This window comes from Copadichromis virginalis, linkage group LG3, assembly GCF_057382275.1.
Source record: "Copadichromis virginalis isolate Kocher_CV1m ecotype Utaka linkage group LG3, C_Virginalis_male_GT1.1, whole genome shotgun sequence".
Lineage (NCBI taxonomy): Eukaryota > Metazoa > Chordata > Actinopteri > Cichliformes > Cichlidae > Copadichromis > Copadichromis virginalis.
The window spans coordinates 16457208-16475510 of NC_140620.1; the positions used below are offsets into that span (position 1 = coordinate 16457208).

The 18303-nt window shown below is 37.9% G+C and overlaps 1 protein-coding gene across 2 annotated transcripts; it reads right to left on the bottom strand.

Moving 5' to 3' along the window:
• Positions 1 to 1764: 1764 nt before the first annotated feature.
• Positions 1765 to 10408, bottom strand: LOC146713068 (cell surface A33 antigen-like). Of its 2 annotated transcripts, none has more exons than XM_085452419.1 (3): positions 10264 to 10408; positions 3335 to 3697; positions 1765 to 3096 (listed from the first exon to the last, which is right to left on the bottom strand). In XM_085452419.1, exons 1-3 carry the CDS (start codon positions 10319 to 10321, stop codon positions 2966 to 2968), a joined length of 552 nt encoding a protein of 183 aa, XP_085308545.1. In that variant the 5' UTR covers positions 10322 to 10408; the 3' UTR covers positions 1765 to 2965. The 2 variants fall into 2 exon arrangements, with proteins under 2 accessions (XP_085308545.1, XP_085308544.1); XM_085452418.1 differs by lacking the exon at positions 10264 to 10408 and adding an exon at positions 4572 to 6080.
• Positions 10409 to 18303: the final 7895 nt, after the last annotated feature.

The window sequence follows — 18303 nt, forward strand, 5'->3', positions numbered from 1 at the left end:
TCCGGACTCGTGAATCTCAACCCAGCAGCAGCGGTAACGTTTGCACGCCCTCTCCCGTTAATGCGGCAGGTAAATAATCAACTAACAGCGCAAATTATGTTAGCGCGATCTGCCTTATTACAAAACCTGCCATTACTGTGCATTTAGGTGACCATGATGAGAGAGACAGAGTTTGGCTGGCGCTCGCTCTCGCTGGCAGTTCTCGCTGCAGTCTACCGGTAGCGTCTCCTTTCAGGCCAGGATAGACTAATGTTACCGAGCAGTGACTAAGTTTGTGGTAAAAGGCTTGAACCCATTTGCCACAGCAGATGCCCCCAATTTTCGGTAAGTGAATGTGTTTAATTGTAGGCAGGGACATTACTAAATATTCTTGTGTAATTGCTACAGAATAATTTATGTTATACTTTGTTATTGCTACAGAAGAATATTTATTTTATTATTTTACATTTACAATTTTTTTCCGCGGGGTCCCTGTGACACCACATTGAAGAGCCATGGATCTCTTAAGATCTCACTGCTGGGTTTGTAAGGCCATGCTACTCCTAAATTTCTATCTTGTTCAAAGAGAAGATATAAAACAAAGTTGTTGTTTTTTTTGTTTTTTTTTTGTCCCGTTTGGATCTATAGCCATCAGAATTGTTGTCTTGAGGCCAAGAAAGATGCCAAGCGGATTTATTTTACCAAGTGGATCATCATGGCCTTGCCATATTGGTCCATTTGATTGACCTTTATTGTAATTATGAATTTATTTTATTTTCAGTTGCAAACGGGACAGACATAACTGTGGGATAGGACAGGGAGAAAGAATGAAAGAAAGAGGGGGAGAGAAAGAAAGAAAACCAAAGGGGAGAAGAGACGGTGAGAAGGGGGGGAAGAGAGAAAAAAAAACAAACAAACCAAAAAAACAAAAAAAAAACACCTGGATCACCTGTATGGAGAAAAAAAAAACAGAGACAGCAAACAACAAAGAGCAACATAATAATAGAAAAAAAAAAGCACCATCACAATAAATTAGCTAGCCATAGATATCAATAGTTACTAAATAATAAACGATATTGTGCAGTACGCAAGATAGACAGCGCACAGTGTGCTTTGAGGCAGCAGCCAAGAAAGCTGTAGTCCGCGTCTGTGAATACCCATGTGTACACCTGTGTGCATACCTGTGTGGATCAGCATGCTTGCATTCCAAAGGTTTCTCCATGTAATGATCTGCTAGGGAGTGTGGGGAGCCACAGCCCTGTCCTCTATGGTATCAAGCAGGTATGGAGGAGATCAAAACTCCAGACATCCAGAGGCCCCCAGAACACAAGAGACCAAGGAAGACCCACAGAATAAAACAAAGTTCTAAGCTAATCGACCTTAGTTTTCTCCTTTTTTAAAAAGAATCGAATCGTTAAACAGAATCGAAAATGGAATCGGAATCGTGAAAATCGTATCAATACCCATCCCTAATTATGGGATCTGTAGTTTGTGTGTTATTAGCGTGTCACATCGCCATGCATAATGACGATAATAAATAATACATTTATAAATCTATATAAATTGATCTTGCGGGCTGGATATAAATGTACGTCAAGCCAGATGTGGCCCGCGGGCCTTGAGTTTGAAACATATGACTTAAAGAGTGTCTAGATTATTTTATTATGTATCATTGTATCATCATCTAGCAGAGATAAAAATCTGCATCAGCTGCTCCAGAAAAAAAAGAGAAGAGTTACAGCCACAAAAAACACATGAACAGACTGAATTAACACAACAATAGAGTCCTAGTTTTTTTTATGTTTTTTATTAGCAAAAACGGATTCAAAAAGTATAAAATAAAACATTACAAATGTAACAAGTTCTTGAAATATTTAAACTGAAATAACAACCAGAAAACAAACAACCAAAAGAGTCGTTCATGGAATGAAAAGTTCAATAAAGCTTCACAGATCAGAGGAAACATCTGCCTAATATATAAACATTCATAGATTTATTTTCATGACACTGTCAAAATTACTGTTACTGTCTGTGATCTCCACATGAGGATGAGTCTGTGTGGGTCAAACCTCTCAGAATGAGTTTGATCTCACAGATAACTGAACCTGAAGATGAAACAAACACACTCACTCGTTCTGATGCTGCAACATTCTGAGCTCATGAATACTGATGAGAACCAAACTATGAAAAAGTAATTTGCGTTTCCACAGAAATGTAAATATGCACAGCTAAGCTCACAAACATATGGGACAATAACAAATTTCCCACATGTGGGACTAATAAAGGTTATCTTATCTTATAAATCTGACATTCACTTTTCTCTACAAACTAATTTAGCTGCCTCAGACCAAACATACAATCAAATGATGAAAACCTGTGTGTGTTTGAAACATTTAACATTATCAAAACTGAACATGACTACTAATTATACTAATTTACAATTGTCCAATACATCAGAAGCCAAACATCCTCAGTGCTGGAAAAATATACATAACAATGTATGTTGTTAACAGTAACAGTGTCGGCTTTAGTAATTCTTTCAACATTATGCAGCATCTACGGTAAAGTTGTTTACTACTGCAGGCTGTTGATTAAAATGTCTTTGATTCTTCTTGGATCCTTTTGGGTCTCATTCCTTAGGACTCTCCCTCAGATGCTTGAGAATATAATTTTTTTTTTAATTCTTAAATTGGATTTTCAAATTACAGTTAAAATAACCTGCAATTTAAATAATTGCAGTTTCCCATTTTCAGTTGATAAATGTGCTGCACCTTGTTCTCCACCTTTTTCTTCTTCTTTTTGATTATCTGTTATTTTTTCTTACTTGAGGAAAAATTAGCTTTTTCTTTAACATTGTCTCTGCTGTGAAATCTTTTTGGAATGAAGCAGCTCTTCTGGTTTTCTACATGATGTGATTGTTTTAGTTTCTGAAAGGCCTCTGCTTTGTGCCTTAGTGATACAGGCGACTCTTACATCTTCAAACATGCTACAGTTCAACAGGAGACTGGTATGAATCCTGAGTCTGCTGTTGTTTACATTTTCTGTAGACCAGAAAACCAGCAACAAGCACAACAGCAGCAGAAACACTCAGACCGACGATCAGTCCAACAGGTCCTCCTGCAGGTGAGAAACAGGTGTGAGGTGTCAGCTGTCAGGTAGGTGATGAGTGAAGAACAGAACAGAATCCATTTCCTCTTCAAACTGCTGTCAGACATTATCTACTGCACTCTGATCACATCACTCAGACCAGCTGCTTTCTACAAAGTCTCATCAACAACATCTTTAGAAACAAACATCAACAACCAGGAAGCAGCTTCACCTCTGATCACACACACACTCAACTCTACTCACTCACCTGGAGGATCAACTTTCAGTGTGACGATACTGATGGGGTCACCACCCAGATTAGCTCTCTTCTTCATGTTTGTTCCTCTTATGAAGACTTGACACTCATATATTCCAGTGTCATTAATCGTCACATCCTTCAGAATCAAAGACACGTCTCCATCCTTCATCTGTCTGTCCTGCAGATCCACCCGGTTCTTAAAAGATGGATGCTGGTAATCTGGGTCAAATAACTCATCCCGGTACAAAAGAACATATTCGTCTCCCAGGTCAGCTCTGCTCCACTCTACACCGGTGATGCTGCTGCTGTTGTTTGGAGCTCGACATGGTAGCATGACATTCTGTCCAGGCTCAGCTGTGATGATTTTCTGGTCTGAAAGTGAAAACAACACAGAGCAGAGAGGTTAAAGGTCAAAGTACAACTGATCACTTCGACAGCAGCCAATGAGAGAACCACAAACACACTCATTGCTGTAGTATCATTTTCAATAAATAAGAGCAGGACCTGTGTTATATAAACATTTATACAGTGAAACGTGCTGATAATAAGTGAACATAATGCGTGAGAGAAAGCAGCCTCTCATCATAAGACACTGTGAGTCTCTGCATGCTGCCTTTATGGAGCTACAGTTGTTTGTATACACTGAACACAAAGCTTTGTAGCTGTATACAGGGCTGGATGTAATGAAATGTTCTTAGGGTGGTGTGGAAATCACAGGTAAAATCAAAGCCATTTCTTTACACATATCGCATGTGTAACATTGTGTAATGTGCCTTACAATGTAAACAATGATTCTGACATTTCTTTGTACAACCATTTAAAACTCAGGGGCAGATCTGCAGAGGTGGCATAGAGAGGCATGTGCCAGCCTAATATAATCTGTTGCCACAACTTAACAAACAACAATGTCCTATATAAAACTACTGTGGCACTAGAGGTGGCAAGAGATCATTTTAGGGTGGAGCATGCCACTCCATGCCACCTCTGTAGATCGGCCTCTGGCTGTATACTGACTCCTGAAACTACAACACATCACACTGACACACACACTACACTTCTTTGTCTCTGTGCTGGAAACAACATCGCTGACCAAGCGGTCAAAACCCACAGACACAAACAGGCCTCGTGATGCCGTCACACACGCAGACGCTCAGAAACTAAATGTTTGGGAAGTACCAGGTAAACCAGACTGATGTTTATTCCTCTTTATCTCAGAGGGAAACACTGTTTGGTTTATAAACCTCACCTGCAGAGACAAACACGAAGACACCGACAATCAGCAAAGTCGAGCAGAGCGACGCAGTTACAGGAAACATTTCCGTGTTTTTGTTTCTGCCGATCTGACTCTTAGTTTGTTCTAAAAGTCTGAGTCTGTTGGTATCTTCAGTTAATAACAGAACCCGAGTTAAAACTGACTACATGAGGTTAACTTTGAGGTTTAAATAAAGCTGAAACATTTGTTTTTCAGCCACTCGTTCAAACGCCACACTTTCGATGTCTCTTAAGGAAGTCGCGTTAAAGTGACGTCTGTTACGCTGCGCTGTACGATGACCATGAATAAGTGCGTCATGACTAAGGCGGTGAAATGTAATGTAATGATTTCTTTGAGAGATATCAACGTGAAAATCAGGCTAATTCTCTTTTTCACAGACAAACACTGTTTGTTTTCTAACAGTTAAATTTCGCCTACATTCACAAACACAAAGACACCAACAAACAAACAAGCTTTACTGATACAGGCTTCTCTTACCCAGCATCACCACGTAAGAAGCTCTGAGACATTTCTAACCTGCTGCATTTCACTGGGAGGCTGGAATAAATCCTGACTCTGTCTCTTATGTTTACTGTAGATCAAAAAACCAGCAAGAAGCTTTCAGACCAACGTTCAGTCCAACAGATGATGCAGGTGAGAAACAGGTGTGAGGTGTCAGGTAGGTGATGAGTGAAGAACAGAACAGAATCCATTTCCTGCAGCTGTTTGTAAACACTGAACTAAAAGCTTTGTAGGTGTATACAGGGCCGATGTAATGAAATGTTCTTAGGCTGGCAAAATCAAAGGTATTTCTTTAAAAATATGCAGCTGTTGCATTGTGTAATATGCCTTAAAATGTAAACAGTGTTTCTGACTTTTTTGCACAACCATTTAAAACTCAGGGACAGATCTACAGAGGTGGCATGGAGTGGCATGTTTATAAACCTCACCTGCAGAGACAAACACGATGACGCCGACAAACAGCAAAGTCGAGCAGAGCGACGCAGTTACAGGAAACATTTCCGTGTTTTTGTTTCTGCTGATCTGACTCTTAGATTGTTCTAACTATGTGAGTCTGTTGGTTTTTTCAGTGAATAAAAGAACCTCAGTTTTTAAAAAAAAGTTTAAAAATGACTACATGAGGTTAAATTTGAGTTTTAATAAAGCTGAAACATTTCTTTTTCACTCATACTCATATTCATACCCCACACTTGCATCATTTTGTAGGATGACCATAAGTAAGTGCGTCATGACTAAAGCGGTGAAATCTAAAGCAGGTCTGAGTGTTTAACAGGTTCAGTCCTTGAATGATCTCCACAGAACAACACAAACATCACCTCTCTCATCATCAGTCATCAGCTACATACTAAAGACCATCATCAGCCAAAGGACTTTAAAATGACGTCACTGTATAAAATGTAAATTGTACTATGGAGGAGGCAGCATTTAGCTGGAGCCTCCATAAAACCACAGAGAACTTTGTCCACCTTTGTACAAAATAGTCAAACACTTACTTTTTTTCTGGATGAAATCTGTAATCCTCAAAGTCTTTTCTGATCATCATGATGGAATAAAATAAATAATAAACAAATAAATAAAATATTTAAAAAATGTAAAGAGCAAAAAGAAAAAGTACAATAAAATAAAAAAATAAATAAATGGACCTCTGTACTAAACATCCAGAGAACAAACTGAGCTGTGTTTCCTTATCAGCTGTTTTTAAACAGACACACCTCAGATCTGTGACATCAGCACCCACAGCTTCACCATAGCAACCACATTCCTCCACCTATCAGCTGTGAGTTTACATATTTGACAAACAAAAACAAAGTCACAGCTGACTCTGAGCCCTCACAGTCAGCTGATCCTTCTGTCAAATAACTTAATGAAACCCTGAAATACTATAAATATTTCAGGTCCTTGAAGTACACACGGGTGGGGCTGGAAACCCTCTCCACCTGTCACAGTCTGAAGACAGAACGTGATTTCTGTCAGTGTGTGAGGATCAGTATGATGTATAATAATGTGAGTAAACTTCAGCAGGTTCATGTCTGTGATGTAGAGAACAGGAACAAGCAGAGGTGCTCTGGATGTTTGATCTGTGCTCTGATAATTCAGCGTATCACCATGTGGGACAGGAGACTGTCCAGCACAAGTTACAGCCTGTCAGAGTGTCGCTCATGACAAACAACAGATGCATCTGTTACTGTTTCTGTCTGCTTTTATTCTAAGCCCACCTTTTATTTCCTGTCCTGTTCTTGTTTTGTGCTCATGCTCTGTGTGACTGTGAAATGATTTCACTTCAGTGCAGCTAAAGCTCCTGTTAGAGCGAACATAGCTGTGGTTAGCTCCACCTGCCCGTCTGTTAGAGCCCAGTAGAATCAAATACAATAAAAACATCCTGAATATTAGGATCATTAGTTCAAACTAACAAAGTCTATGTATTATTATTATAATTGTTTTAATATAACACTGAGATGCAGCATAAACTGTTCATATAAAAGAAAAATTGAAACTGATTATTGCAGTAACTAAATACATTTACTAAAGTGAAACTCATGATACAACCTGTTTAAAAGAAGATTGTTCAAACCTTAAATATTCTTTTTAAATGCAACATATGTAAAACCAATAAATCAAGGTGATTAAATGATTAAATTATTGATCAGCTCCTCAGCACCACTGTGTTGATGGTAAATAGCTGTGTGTCAGTATCCTGGTCAGACTGGTTCAGCAGTAGCATCATGTGTCTGTGTGTGAATCATATCAGATTTCCTCTTTGGTGTTCAGCACATTCATCAGCTCTATTTGAACTTGGAGCTCCATTATTTTTCTTTCTGTTGTTTTGTTCTCGTCTGGATGTAAAATCATTTTAGAGGTCAAAGCTGACACACCTGTGGTTATTTCTGCCTGCCAACAGATCTAAATATTTCAAAGAGAAATGATTAAATATTAACTTCCTTTCTCTGTGCTGACAGAGAGTGAAGATTAAATGGGAAACATTTTATGGTCTTCCTCTTGTCAGTAAATTATTTTGGGTCATTTCTTTTTATTCAGTCTGTGGAAATAAAATAGGGACACATGTTAGCTCAAGACTGTGGGAAGCAGGTACGCTGAGGGTGCTGCAGCACCTCCTGGTGGATGTTTATATTTATGACCAGGGAGACGTATTAAAATAAATAAATAAATGATTAAATAAATACCAAAGATATCTCAAAATGTAAGTTCTTTTGTAAACAGCAGAGTAATAATGTGTAATTCCACCTGTACTTTGGCCCAGAGCACAAAGACTATATGCAGGTGAAGTCTATATTTTATGTCTATGTTTTATATAATTACTCTTTTATAAAGAAGTTAAAATGTGTGTTAATGTCTAGAAAGATTCTAAAAAATGGATTTTATTCCTCTGTGGACCTGGCATAAATAAAACCTTCCTACTCCTAACAGTTAAGTCTTGCCTGCAGACACAAACACAAAAACACCCACAAACAGAGAAACTGATCAGAGTAAAGCAGACATTCCTCTGTTATCTAGTTCTGATAATCTGCTGTCTTCTAAATGTCTGAGACTGTTTGTATTTTCAGTGAAAACAGAAACAGAGTTTCAATCTAACTACGATTAAATTCAGATTTAAATAAGTCATCGATTAAGATAAGAGATCTGTGATTGAGCTACTTGGTTGACTTTCCCATAAATGTTGATGAAAAAAAGAAGTTTGTGTAACTACATATAAGTGCGTCATAATAAAATATTAGCTGTCACAACCATAAACCCACAGCTGTTCTGGAGAGCTTTGTCCACCTTTAGTCTCCAATCTGTTATTCCACTGAAGACCATAGTTTTTTTTAGTTCTCTCCATGATGACAGCAGGGCTAACTATGTATTTAACTAGCTTTGCTATGCAAAACAGCTAAAGTCTGTCTAGATAGATGCAATATTTGTTGCTAGAAGGCAGAGCTATTTAGAAGCTTCTGGTGAGGCTGTGTTCTCAGTTCTCCTTTCCTGCCGTGTTTCTCACCACAGCGTCGTAGGTGGGGTAGCAACAGCTCATTTGCTACAGACTCTGAAATTGACTGAAACCGCAGGTATACAGGCACGGTAGAATGAGCGATCTGAATGGTGTTTTAACATGAAACTTGAAAGGCACATTCTCAATCATGCAATAGCCTCTATTGGTAAAGCCTCAATTTTGCAGCAAGACAATGATCTCAAACTCACTGTCAATGCAGTAAAAGCACACGTGGATACAAAAAAACAAACAAAACACACACACACACACAAAATGAAACTCTATCAATCATGGATTGGCTTCCTCAGAGCTGTGTTAGATCATTTTGCCAGAGAAAAGAACAAAAGGCAGCAAAAAGATCCAAAGAAACTTGGGTCATATTAAATAAAAAATCATTTTTATGCAACCAGGACAGCGTAGATGGAAACACTCATGCAGAGGTTTCACCGAATTCAGAAATCAGTGGACGGCATCACGGTAGCTATGTCCATCTTTTGTACTGTCTGTATTTACATAGACGTTTGCACTTGTTTCAGTAAATCCCTGGAGCTGTTTCCCATATAAATAGGAAAAAAGCTCATCTTACTATAATATGACTCCCTTTTAATAGAGGGTCTAACATGGAACATTAAATATGTGCAACACTTTGGTCACCGTCTGTTACATTTAAATGTGTTTTATGAATAAAGACTTGACTATCATGCACAGTGACATCAGAAAAATACATACACTGTGAGGTGCATCACTATGATGCAATAAAAGCACTGGAATTAAGACTTTATTACTAAAAACCCTTAGTTCTGTTGACACTAACTGATTTGTGTGTTATACACTGGGGTTGAACAATGTCTGGCTGCCATATTAAAATATTCTAATATTTTGTTTTATTCATCTTTATATAAACACATACTACTATATAATACAAACCAATCTACAACACTGCAAACCTCAAGCTCAAAAACTTATAGTCTGTGCCAAAACCAATTATATTCACTCTCCACAGCAACACAAACTTAGTGCAAATGCTGATAAGGTCATTTTTGGTCACTGGATAAATATGTTTGAGGTACCTCAAAGTACACTAAGGAAACATGCACCTTAAAGCTTTAATAATTTTGAATATGAAAAGGTGATTCTGTTTAAAGCTCTATTTCTTCTATGAAATCATATTCTTAAGTTTGATTGTTCACCTGCAAAAGAAAAAAAAGAAAAAAAAAGACCATAGCAACATTTTAGAAACCACAGTCCTGTCTTCTCCAGCTTTACATACACATATTTGACAAACAAGTACACTTACAAAGTAACAGGAAGTGAACTTGTCTCAGTAAAACAGGTAGATGTGTAGAAACATCCTGTCTGTGTAGTGTATGTGAATTGAAATCAACTTATTCTAATGAGTAAAATTCAAATGTCACATGTACCTAAACATCATGTACAATGTCCTGTACAACACGGTTATTTACAAAAACAACAGACTCTTTTCTTAATTCTTCACATGCAACAAACCCCAAGAGAGTGAGTGTTCAAAATATATCCACTGTCTTGAGTGAATTCATTTTTTCATTTGTAAACAAAAACAAACAAACAAACAAACAAACAAAACCATTGATCATAAATCCAGCAGGTCTGATCACATACTCAGACAACATGAATGGAAAATGTAAATAAAACACTTACTCTGTTTAAAACCACCGCACTTGTTTCTGGTGTCGTCTGTATCATGGACGTCATTCATTACTCTACTCCGAGTACAAAGCGCTATATAAGAACCATTTACCTTTTACGATTTGTTCCCTCAGAACTTCACAAGTTATGAAATTTCAATGGCTAAAAAAAACTTAACAAAAAAAATGAAGTTCTATGAAAAGCTCAAACCACTACAACTGTCACAATCTAGAGACAAAATTTTTATCAAAGTTTTAATAAACTGAACCATCTGTGAGGAACAGAAACAAGTCCAGGGTAAACCAGTGCATTCTGGGAAACTTAAAGGCTCATATGACCGTGTGGGAAATGTGGCTCAGAACAAGTTTCAGAATAAAGTAAAACAAAAAGGCCGATGGAATTTTTTATTATTATTATTATTGATTATTATTTAAATAATATCCTGATTATTTATCAAATCCTCAGCAGCTGTGTTGGTGGAAAAGGTGTGTCTGTGTGTGTCTGTGTGTCAGTATCCTGGTCAAACTGGTTCAGCAGTGAGTGTTTGTTTATTGTACAGATGTGTGTTTTGTTTCACATGAGCTGTTGGTTTGTACAGAATGAAAACACACAAAGCTTCTTTCCTTCTCCATTTTTATTCTGTGTTCATGAAACATCTGACAGTGACGTGACCTCATGTGTCAGTAGAGCAAACAGAGCTGGTTAGCTGTTAACAAGATGCTTAGCTCAGCTGCGTGAGAGCGATAAAACCACACAGTTCGAAACGTTTTGAAACAGAACGGTTGTTGTTGTGATTGTGTAGATTAGTGCTGCATTCATTTGATTTCTAGTCAAGGAAATGATGAGCTGCTCCCCCTGGTGGATCAACGGGGAAATTGTTGAACTAAATAGCAATAAAAATTAAAATAGTCAAAGGAGCTTGGAAAGAAAAGCGTCTGGACTTCTTTAAGTTACTTGAAGACGTTTCACCTCTCATCCGAGAAGCTTCTTCAGTTCTAAGGTCTAAGGTCTTCTCGGATGAGAGGTGAAATGTCTTCAAGTAACGTAAAGAAGTCCAGACGCTTTTCTTTGCAAGCTCCTTTGACTACGATGACCTGGATGACTGAGAACCTTCACAGACAAAAATCAAAATACAGGAAAAAATCAAGATAGCACCAGTGTGTGTGGCTTGCCGTCTGCTTCTGTCAATTGTGTTATTGTTTGTTTTGTTTCTGACAGTTCTTGCCACCCAATCAACTAACAGCTGGTGTATGAATGCCCCAAAACTTTTGGATCTTCAGATTTTTGCCATAAGTTTTGAAAGCTCTAATCAGAAAGAGTTAAGAACAGAGTATCCACCACCTCTGGCTGATGTTCTTACTTGCTACGTGGAACGCTTCCACCTAGTGGCCCACTCACATCCTGGACCATCAGACCTCAGGATTTCGCATGATAAGGTGGGGCCAGGTTTCACAATGAGCTCATCCCAAAACTCTGGCTGATTGGGACCCACACCCAGTTTCACACCTTGGCTCAGGCGATTAGAGGATCGTCAGGGGGTCCTTTGTCCCTCTGTGGGGGGATACTCCCACTAGGTTTATATCTGGGACTCTCCACCATTTGACCTTAGAACTGAAGAAGCTTCTCGGATGAGAGGTGAAACGTCTTCAAGTAACTTAAAGAAGTCCAGACGCTTTTCTTTCCAAGCTCCTTTGACTACAATGACCTTGATGACTGAGAACCTTCACAGACATTCTGACACTTAAAAGTGTTCTGTGTTGTGTGGAGAGCAACATATTGATGATTTAGTGTGACAACACTGCCACCATGAGGAAAAAGTGATAAATTACAATTGCAAAAGTACAGTGAACATATTTAAAATAAATTTTAGTTTCTTCTATGTCAGCTGTTGGATTGAATAACATGAAAGAAAACCCTCCACTTTCAAGGTTGTAGGAGCCTGCAGACGTGCCAATCAATTAAATATATTTTTATCTTTTTTTAAAATCTTTTTATCTTTTTTTGTTTTAACTAGTGAAGAAAAAAACGGGGTACAATGTGGCCCCTGACTTATTCCCCAGATTTACTTTTTGTTAGTGCTTCTATTATCCACCAGAGGGCGCTATAGCATCATTAGGATCCTGTGAATATCACTCTAGTACAGACATTTTTCCCTCAACGTTTTCCACATCCTCTGAAGATGCTCCTAGCCAAGCCAGAAGAGATCCTTTATTTTGTGGCAGTAACCACAGAACATTCACCAGAGTGAATTTTTTTAATTTAGTCTCAGGTTCTCATCTATCTCTGTATATGAAATTAAACCCAAAAGCACATCCACTAGTTTCTGTTTGTATTTTGATTGATTTGTATGGATGTGTCATTGCTAATTTTGTCTCAAATGCATTATAATCAAAATTACAATGCACTCCTGTGCTCCAGTGCAGTGGTAAACAGTTATGGTTAGCACACGTGTCGAACTCTAGGCCTCGAGGGCCGGTGTCCTGCAGATTTTAGATGTGTCCGTGATCCAACACAGCTGATTTAAATGGCTAAATTAGCTCCTCAACATGTCTTGAAGTTCTGCAGAGGCCTGGTAATGAACTAATCATTTTATTCAGGTGTGTTGACCCAGGGTGAGATCTAGAACCGCAGGACACCGGCCCTCGAGGCCTGGAGTCCGACACCCCTGGGTTAGCAGGTGGACGTCAGTGGTTGGACTGGTGGACTACTTCAGTGAAGAGCAGACAATGTCTGGCTCTGGTTTAAAGTCTGAACACAGACACACACAGTTCAAACAACAGGAAACATGGCTACAGGTTTTGTAGTTAAGAAGCTCTAACATTGGAGGAAAAGGAACTGCAATCACAACACAAATGCTATGGCAAGCATGTCAGGTCAAGGGGGAGATATCATAACCAGCACCAGAGACTAGGTACCAAGCCCCAAATATGACAGAAGAAGCATTGAGTGCAATGGCAGCTGACCTGAAAGATAGGATCATGGCAAAGCTGGAAACCTGTACCCTCTGTAGCTGGTCAGCAAGACTAAGTGAAGTACCCTCTGAAGGTCTACTAAAAGATGTGGATGGAGCATTATGATCCACCTGATCTACATTATGGCAGCAGTGATCACAAACATGCTTGACTACAAGAGGTACCTTCCATGGAAAAGGAGACTAGAGGTAGCAAGAAGGGAAGTTAGCCAACTAATTAACTAAAGCATCTTTAGGAAAACTTATGACCTATGCTGCAGCAAAGTGAGTGAATCCTTTGAATATAATTAGCAGCCAGATAAGCTACATAAGACAACACTGTGTGCTGTAACAGGAACAGGAAGTGAGACTGTCCCACACAGAGAAAAACAATTTAACACATAGGAACTACTTTTTGTTTAGTAGAAGTACCAATGTTAAAGATTGACATTTAAGAAGCTGCTACCAAATAATTTTCAGGTTATTATTATTATTTTTTCTGTAAATTGAACACCCTGCTGCTGGGTGGCTTCCCAGTGAAGATCAAGGTACCTTTTTCCATCGTGAAGTTGTTCGATGAAGTTTAGTAGTTTACAGCAACTGAAAAGGTTTCTGCTGCTGTGGTTTGATGCTTTTTTAAAAGAGTGACTGCATCAATTAGCTACAACCAAACCGTAAGAAGTCAAATTTTCCATGTGACATCTTGGTGAAACCCACAGAACCACGTGAGAAAAACATGAGAACAAAAGTTTATTAATATTGCAGAGAAACCAACTTACTGCTGTGAGAACAAGAGCAAAGAGTTAGAGAATTCATATTTGTATTATAAACAACAATTAACTTACAGTACCTATGGAATATATTAACATATTTTTTTTAAATCATATGAGTCTACATAAATCAAAAAATACAAAGAAACAAAACATAAAAAAACATGTTAATGAATAGTTGTACTCTTGAGGTGCTGGGGTGGCCAGCTATAGAGACTAGCAGCTGGACGTCAGTGGTTGGACTGGTGGACTACTTCAGTGAAGAGTAGATGACATCTGGTTCTGGTTTAAAATCTGAACACAGACACACACAATTCAAACAACAGGAAACACAATTACAAGATTTCTAGATTGGAGGTTCACTCCAGTCTCCACCTCAGTTCCAGTTCAGTTCATACTTTAAACCAGCTCACATAAATCACAGACCTTTCATACTGTGTGCACTTTAATTAAATACTGAAAAAAAATCCTCAAAACTGGAACCTACATAGCCGAAACAATTAGCTCTTAAACTAAACATACTTAATGATACGCTCTCACTCTCTGGAACACTGGAAAATAACTCAAAATGTTAGAAATATTCCAGTGTTAGAAAATCAGCTCTGCTCAGTGTTAGCCATTGTTAATCTTCAAAACTGACTAGGTTACTGTTAAACATATAACACTGTCAAAAGTGTTCAATTAACACTCAACAGTGTTGTATTTAACACTCTGGGGAGTGGACCCATATACACTCTCTAGTGTTAATTTAACACTGGAGATTTTGCTGTGTATGCTTCAGTGTAGGAACAGCTTTAGTTTAACTTCACCCAAGTAATATGTCTTAAACCTTCACAATCACTGTGTGGCAGAATATGCTATTTCCACATTTAAACCAGAGCTCTTCTGCTTATTTTGAGAACAGCTTTTGACTCATTTGAATGAAACTGTGAGTTTGTGTGGTTCAAGTTACATTTAAGGTAATTTAAGTCAAATTACCTTGAATTAATTTAAATTCATTACTGGCTTCAGGATTTGTTTTGTACTTTATAGGAAAAAAAATTCTTTCTAAAATGATACCAAGAAGTTTTAAATCTGTACTTTCAGTCAAGATGTGGTTAACTGATCTCAGCATGGAAACCAGAAACACTTTTCTGTTTCCAAAGTCAGATATAAAGACCAGCTGTACCTCTTTTCATCTTTGGTGTGATGGTTATGTGCCCATAACTAACATCTTCAGCCCTTATTGCTGAGTAGATTACAGCTGGATCACTTTCTGCAGAAAGAAAGCACACACAAATTACAACAATTGCAACAGTATCAGCCCTGTTATCCTATATAATTACAGCTTTGGTAAAACTTTTTTCTTTTTTAATTTTCATTATGTAGCGATTAAATGGTGCTTTTCAGGGGTTTTTTTTCACTTCTTTGTGTGAAGAAGGACATGCACAACCACAAAGATGCCACCTTCTCTCAGCAGAGTCTGAGACACTTTACCACAGAGCACAAAGCAGGAAGGTTCTCACAACATGAACACTGTTATTGGGCAAACCAGAACTCTGTGGTGAAAAGTCTCATCAACTTCAGACTACAATCAACAACAGGAAGTAGCTGCTGTGGTTTTACATACAGACCTATAAAAAGACAAAAGGACCCATTGTCTTACAGTTGTCACTTTATACACTTCAAATAATCACAATCACCCAGCCAAAAAGTTGTACATGGGTCAAACTCAGGTAGCACACACATCTGCGCTGCTGTCTGCCTTGGCTTATTTGTTTCAAATATTTTTATTGAGAGCAAGTATCATGATTGTAGTTTTTACAAATTGACATAACATAGCTTATGCTCCTTTTTTTTCTCTAAACTAACAAGGCAAATAATTAAACAACACCAACAACAACAAAAAAAAAAAAAAAAAAAAAAAAAAAAAAAAATAAGAAAACCCACAGTCACCCATAAGGGGTCCCAATACCCCGGCTGTCGGCAAAAGGGAAGAGAAACAAGTAAACAAAGTTTTATATTTTCCCAAGGTATATAAGTAAAGGGTGCCAGATTAATTCAAAATCTTTTACATTGTCATTCATACTATATCTTATTTTTTCAAGGTGAAGAGTGTTTATAAGTTCAGTAAGCCACATTTTTAATACAGGAGTCTCATTGCCTTCCCAAAGCTGCAGGATCAATTTCTTTGCAATAATCAAAGCATATGCCATAAACCTTTTTTGAGAGTGTTGTAAATTTTGTGTTTCGTTGGAAATCCCAAAGATGATTACTGTCGGATTTGGTTCAATCTTACTTTTAAAAATATTAGACATATAAGTAAAAATATCATACCAAAAACCCTGAAGCCTTGGACATAGTGCAAAACAATGTAACAGATTTCCATAGTGTATCTTGCATTTTTCACAGAGGGGGGAACACTCTGGATACATTTTGTGAAGTTTTTCCCTTGAATAGTGTAGTCTGTGTATAATTTTGTACTGAATTAAACAGTGACGGGAGTTAATAAAAGGCGTATTTATGTTGTGTAAGGCCTCCTGCCAGAAATCTTCTGATAGGAGAGTCCCAAAATCTTTTTCCCACTCCTCTTTGATTGAAGTAGTTGAAGGTATACTCATCTCCTGTATTGAATTATAAAATAATGAAATTCTCTGTTCAAACCCCCTTCCATCACTAAGACATCTGTCCAAAGGATCGGACGATATGTTTTCAAATTGTGGCAGGTATGTACGGATATAGTCTCTTAGTTGAAGATATCTAAAAAAATGACTGTGAGGCAATCCAAATCTATCTTTTAAATGTTGGAATGACATAAAAGAATCATTTAGGTATAAATCTTTTAATTTACAAATTCCCAATTCCTGCCATATATTGAAAGCTCCGTCTACACATGATGGAAGGAAAGAGGGGTTAGCTGTAATAGATGTACACATTGATAGTTTTTTCAATTTGAAGTGCTTAATTATTTGTCTCCAAATTTGTACGGTATTATAGATCACTGGATTCGAATTATAATATGAGTTTGTCAAAAGAATAGGAGAGAGTAGTATTCCACCAACACAGTAAGGAAGGCAATCCTCCCGCTCCATCTGTAAGCCGTTAGGGAGTATTGCTGTGTCATCCAATAGAAGGGAAATTATTCTTAAATTTGATGCCCAGTAGTAGTACATAAAGTTAGGTAATGTAAGTCCACCAAGGGATCTATGTTTGCATAGGTGGTCTTTTTTTATTCTATGTGTTTTGTAATTCCATATAAATGGCATAATAATGGCGTCCATTGTCGAGGAGGGAAATTATTTTACTGCTATTGTTAAATAATTGTTATTGCATTAATAATATAATTTGCAGCATGGATATTGCATTCCAAGGTTTAGACAGTGTCTCTTTCAGAAAGACTGAGTTGCAGGCTGACAGGAAGTTGTATGCAGAAAGAAGCAGGAAGTTATTTTGAGCCGCAGGCTAAGACGAGGCTTTAACAATGTAACAGATAGCTTTATCATTTTATATTAAGGTTTTAGTAGAGGTTCTTGATTAAAACATTTATTTAGTAGAAGACATACACATAGTCTCAGTGAGCTTCTGGTCTGGTAAAAGGTCAGAAGTGTAAGAGGTGACACAAAGAGCATGTGAGGTCAACACACACACACACACACACTTTAAATTAGATTTATTTAGAGGAGAGGTTAGTTATGTTTGGCTGTAACTGCAAAATTGTCTTGGTAAAAGAGGAACCGTTTCTTGGTGTCTCGGCAAGAAAGAGGAACAAGACAAGAACTGAAAGGTAGACAGGAAGGGCTAGCCATGAAAATAGAAGATGATTTTCTAGGTGAAAAGTCATGATGTTGATCTGATCTATGTATAAAATATATCTGTGACGTATGAAGGGGCGTCAGTAAATAAACCCTGATGCTATAAAATATCTGTTCATGCTTTGATTAAGTCGAAGACTACTTCCTGTCTGCGTACAGAGTTCTCTTCCCACGCGTGTATTCATTAAAATCATCGTTTGACTTTACCCGGCCGGATCGGTGTGGTTATTCTTCGATCACCTCTTGTACCCTTCCTCAATACTGAATCTTAACATTTGGGGGCTTCGTCCGGTTATTGAGGAGGGAGAGTTGGAGGTGTGGACGGAGAAATCCGGGGTCTTGGGTGGTCTGACGGGCAGACGTGAATTCCAGTGGTCTAAGTGAGTGGGCATAAGCCGGCTTATCCAAAAGGTAAGGCACTACCTGTTGAATTATTTCCAAAGTGTGCCAAATTGGACATGATAAAATTTAAGTCTACTCACTGAAATTACTGGTGGATGTCTGTTTTGATTTTGATGAAAATTTCATGAGTTGAAACAGT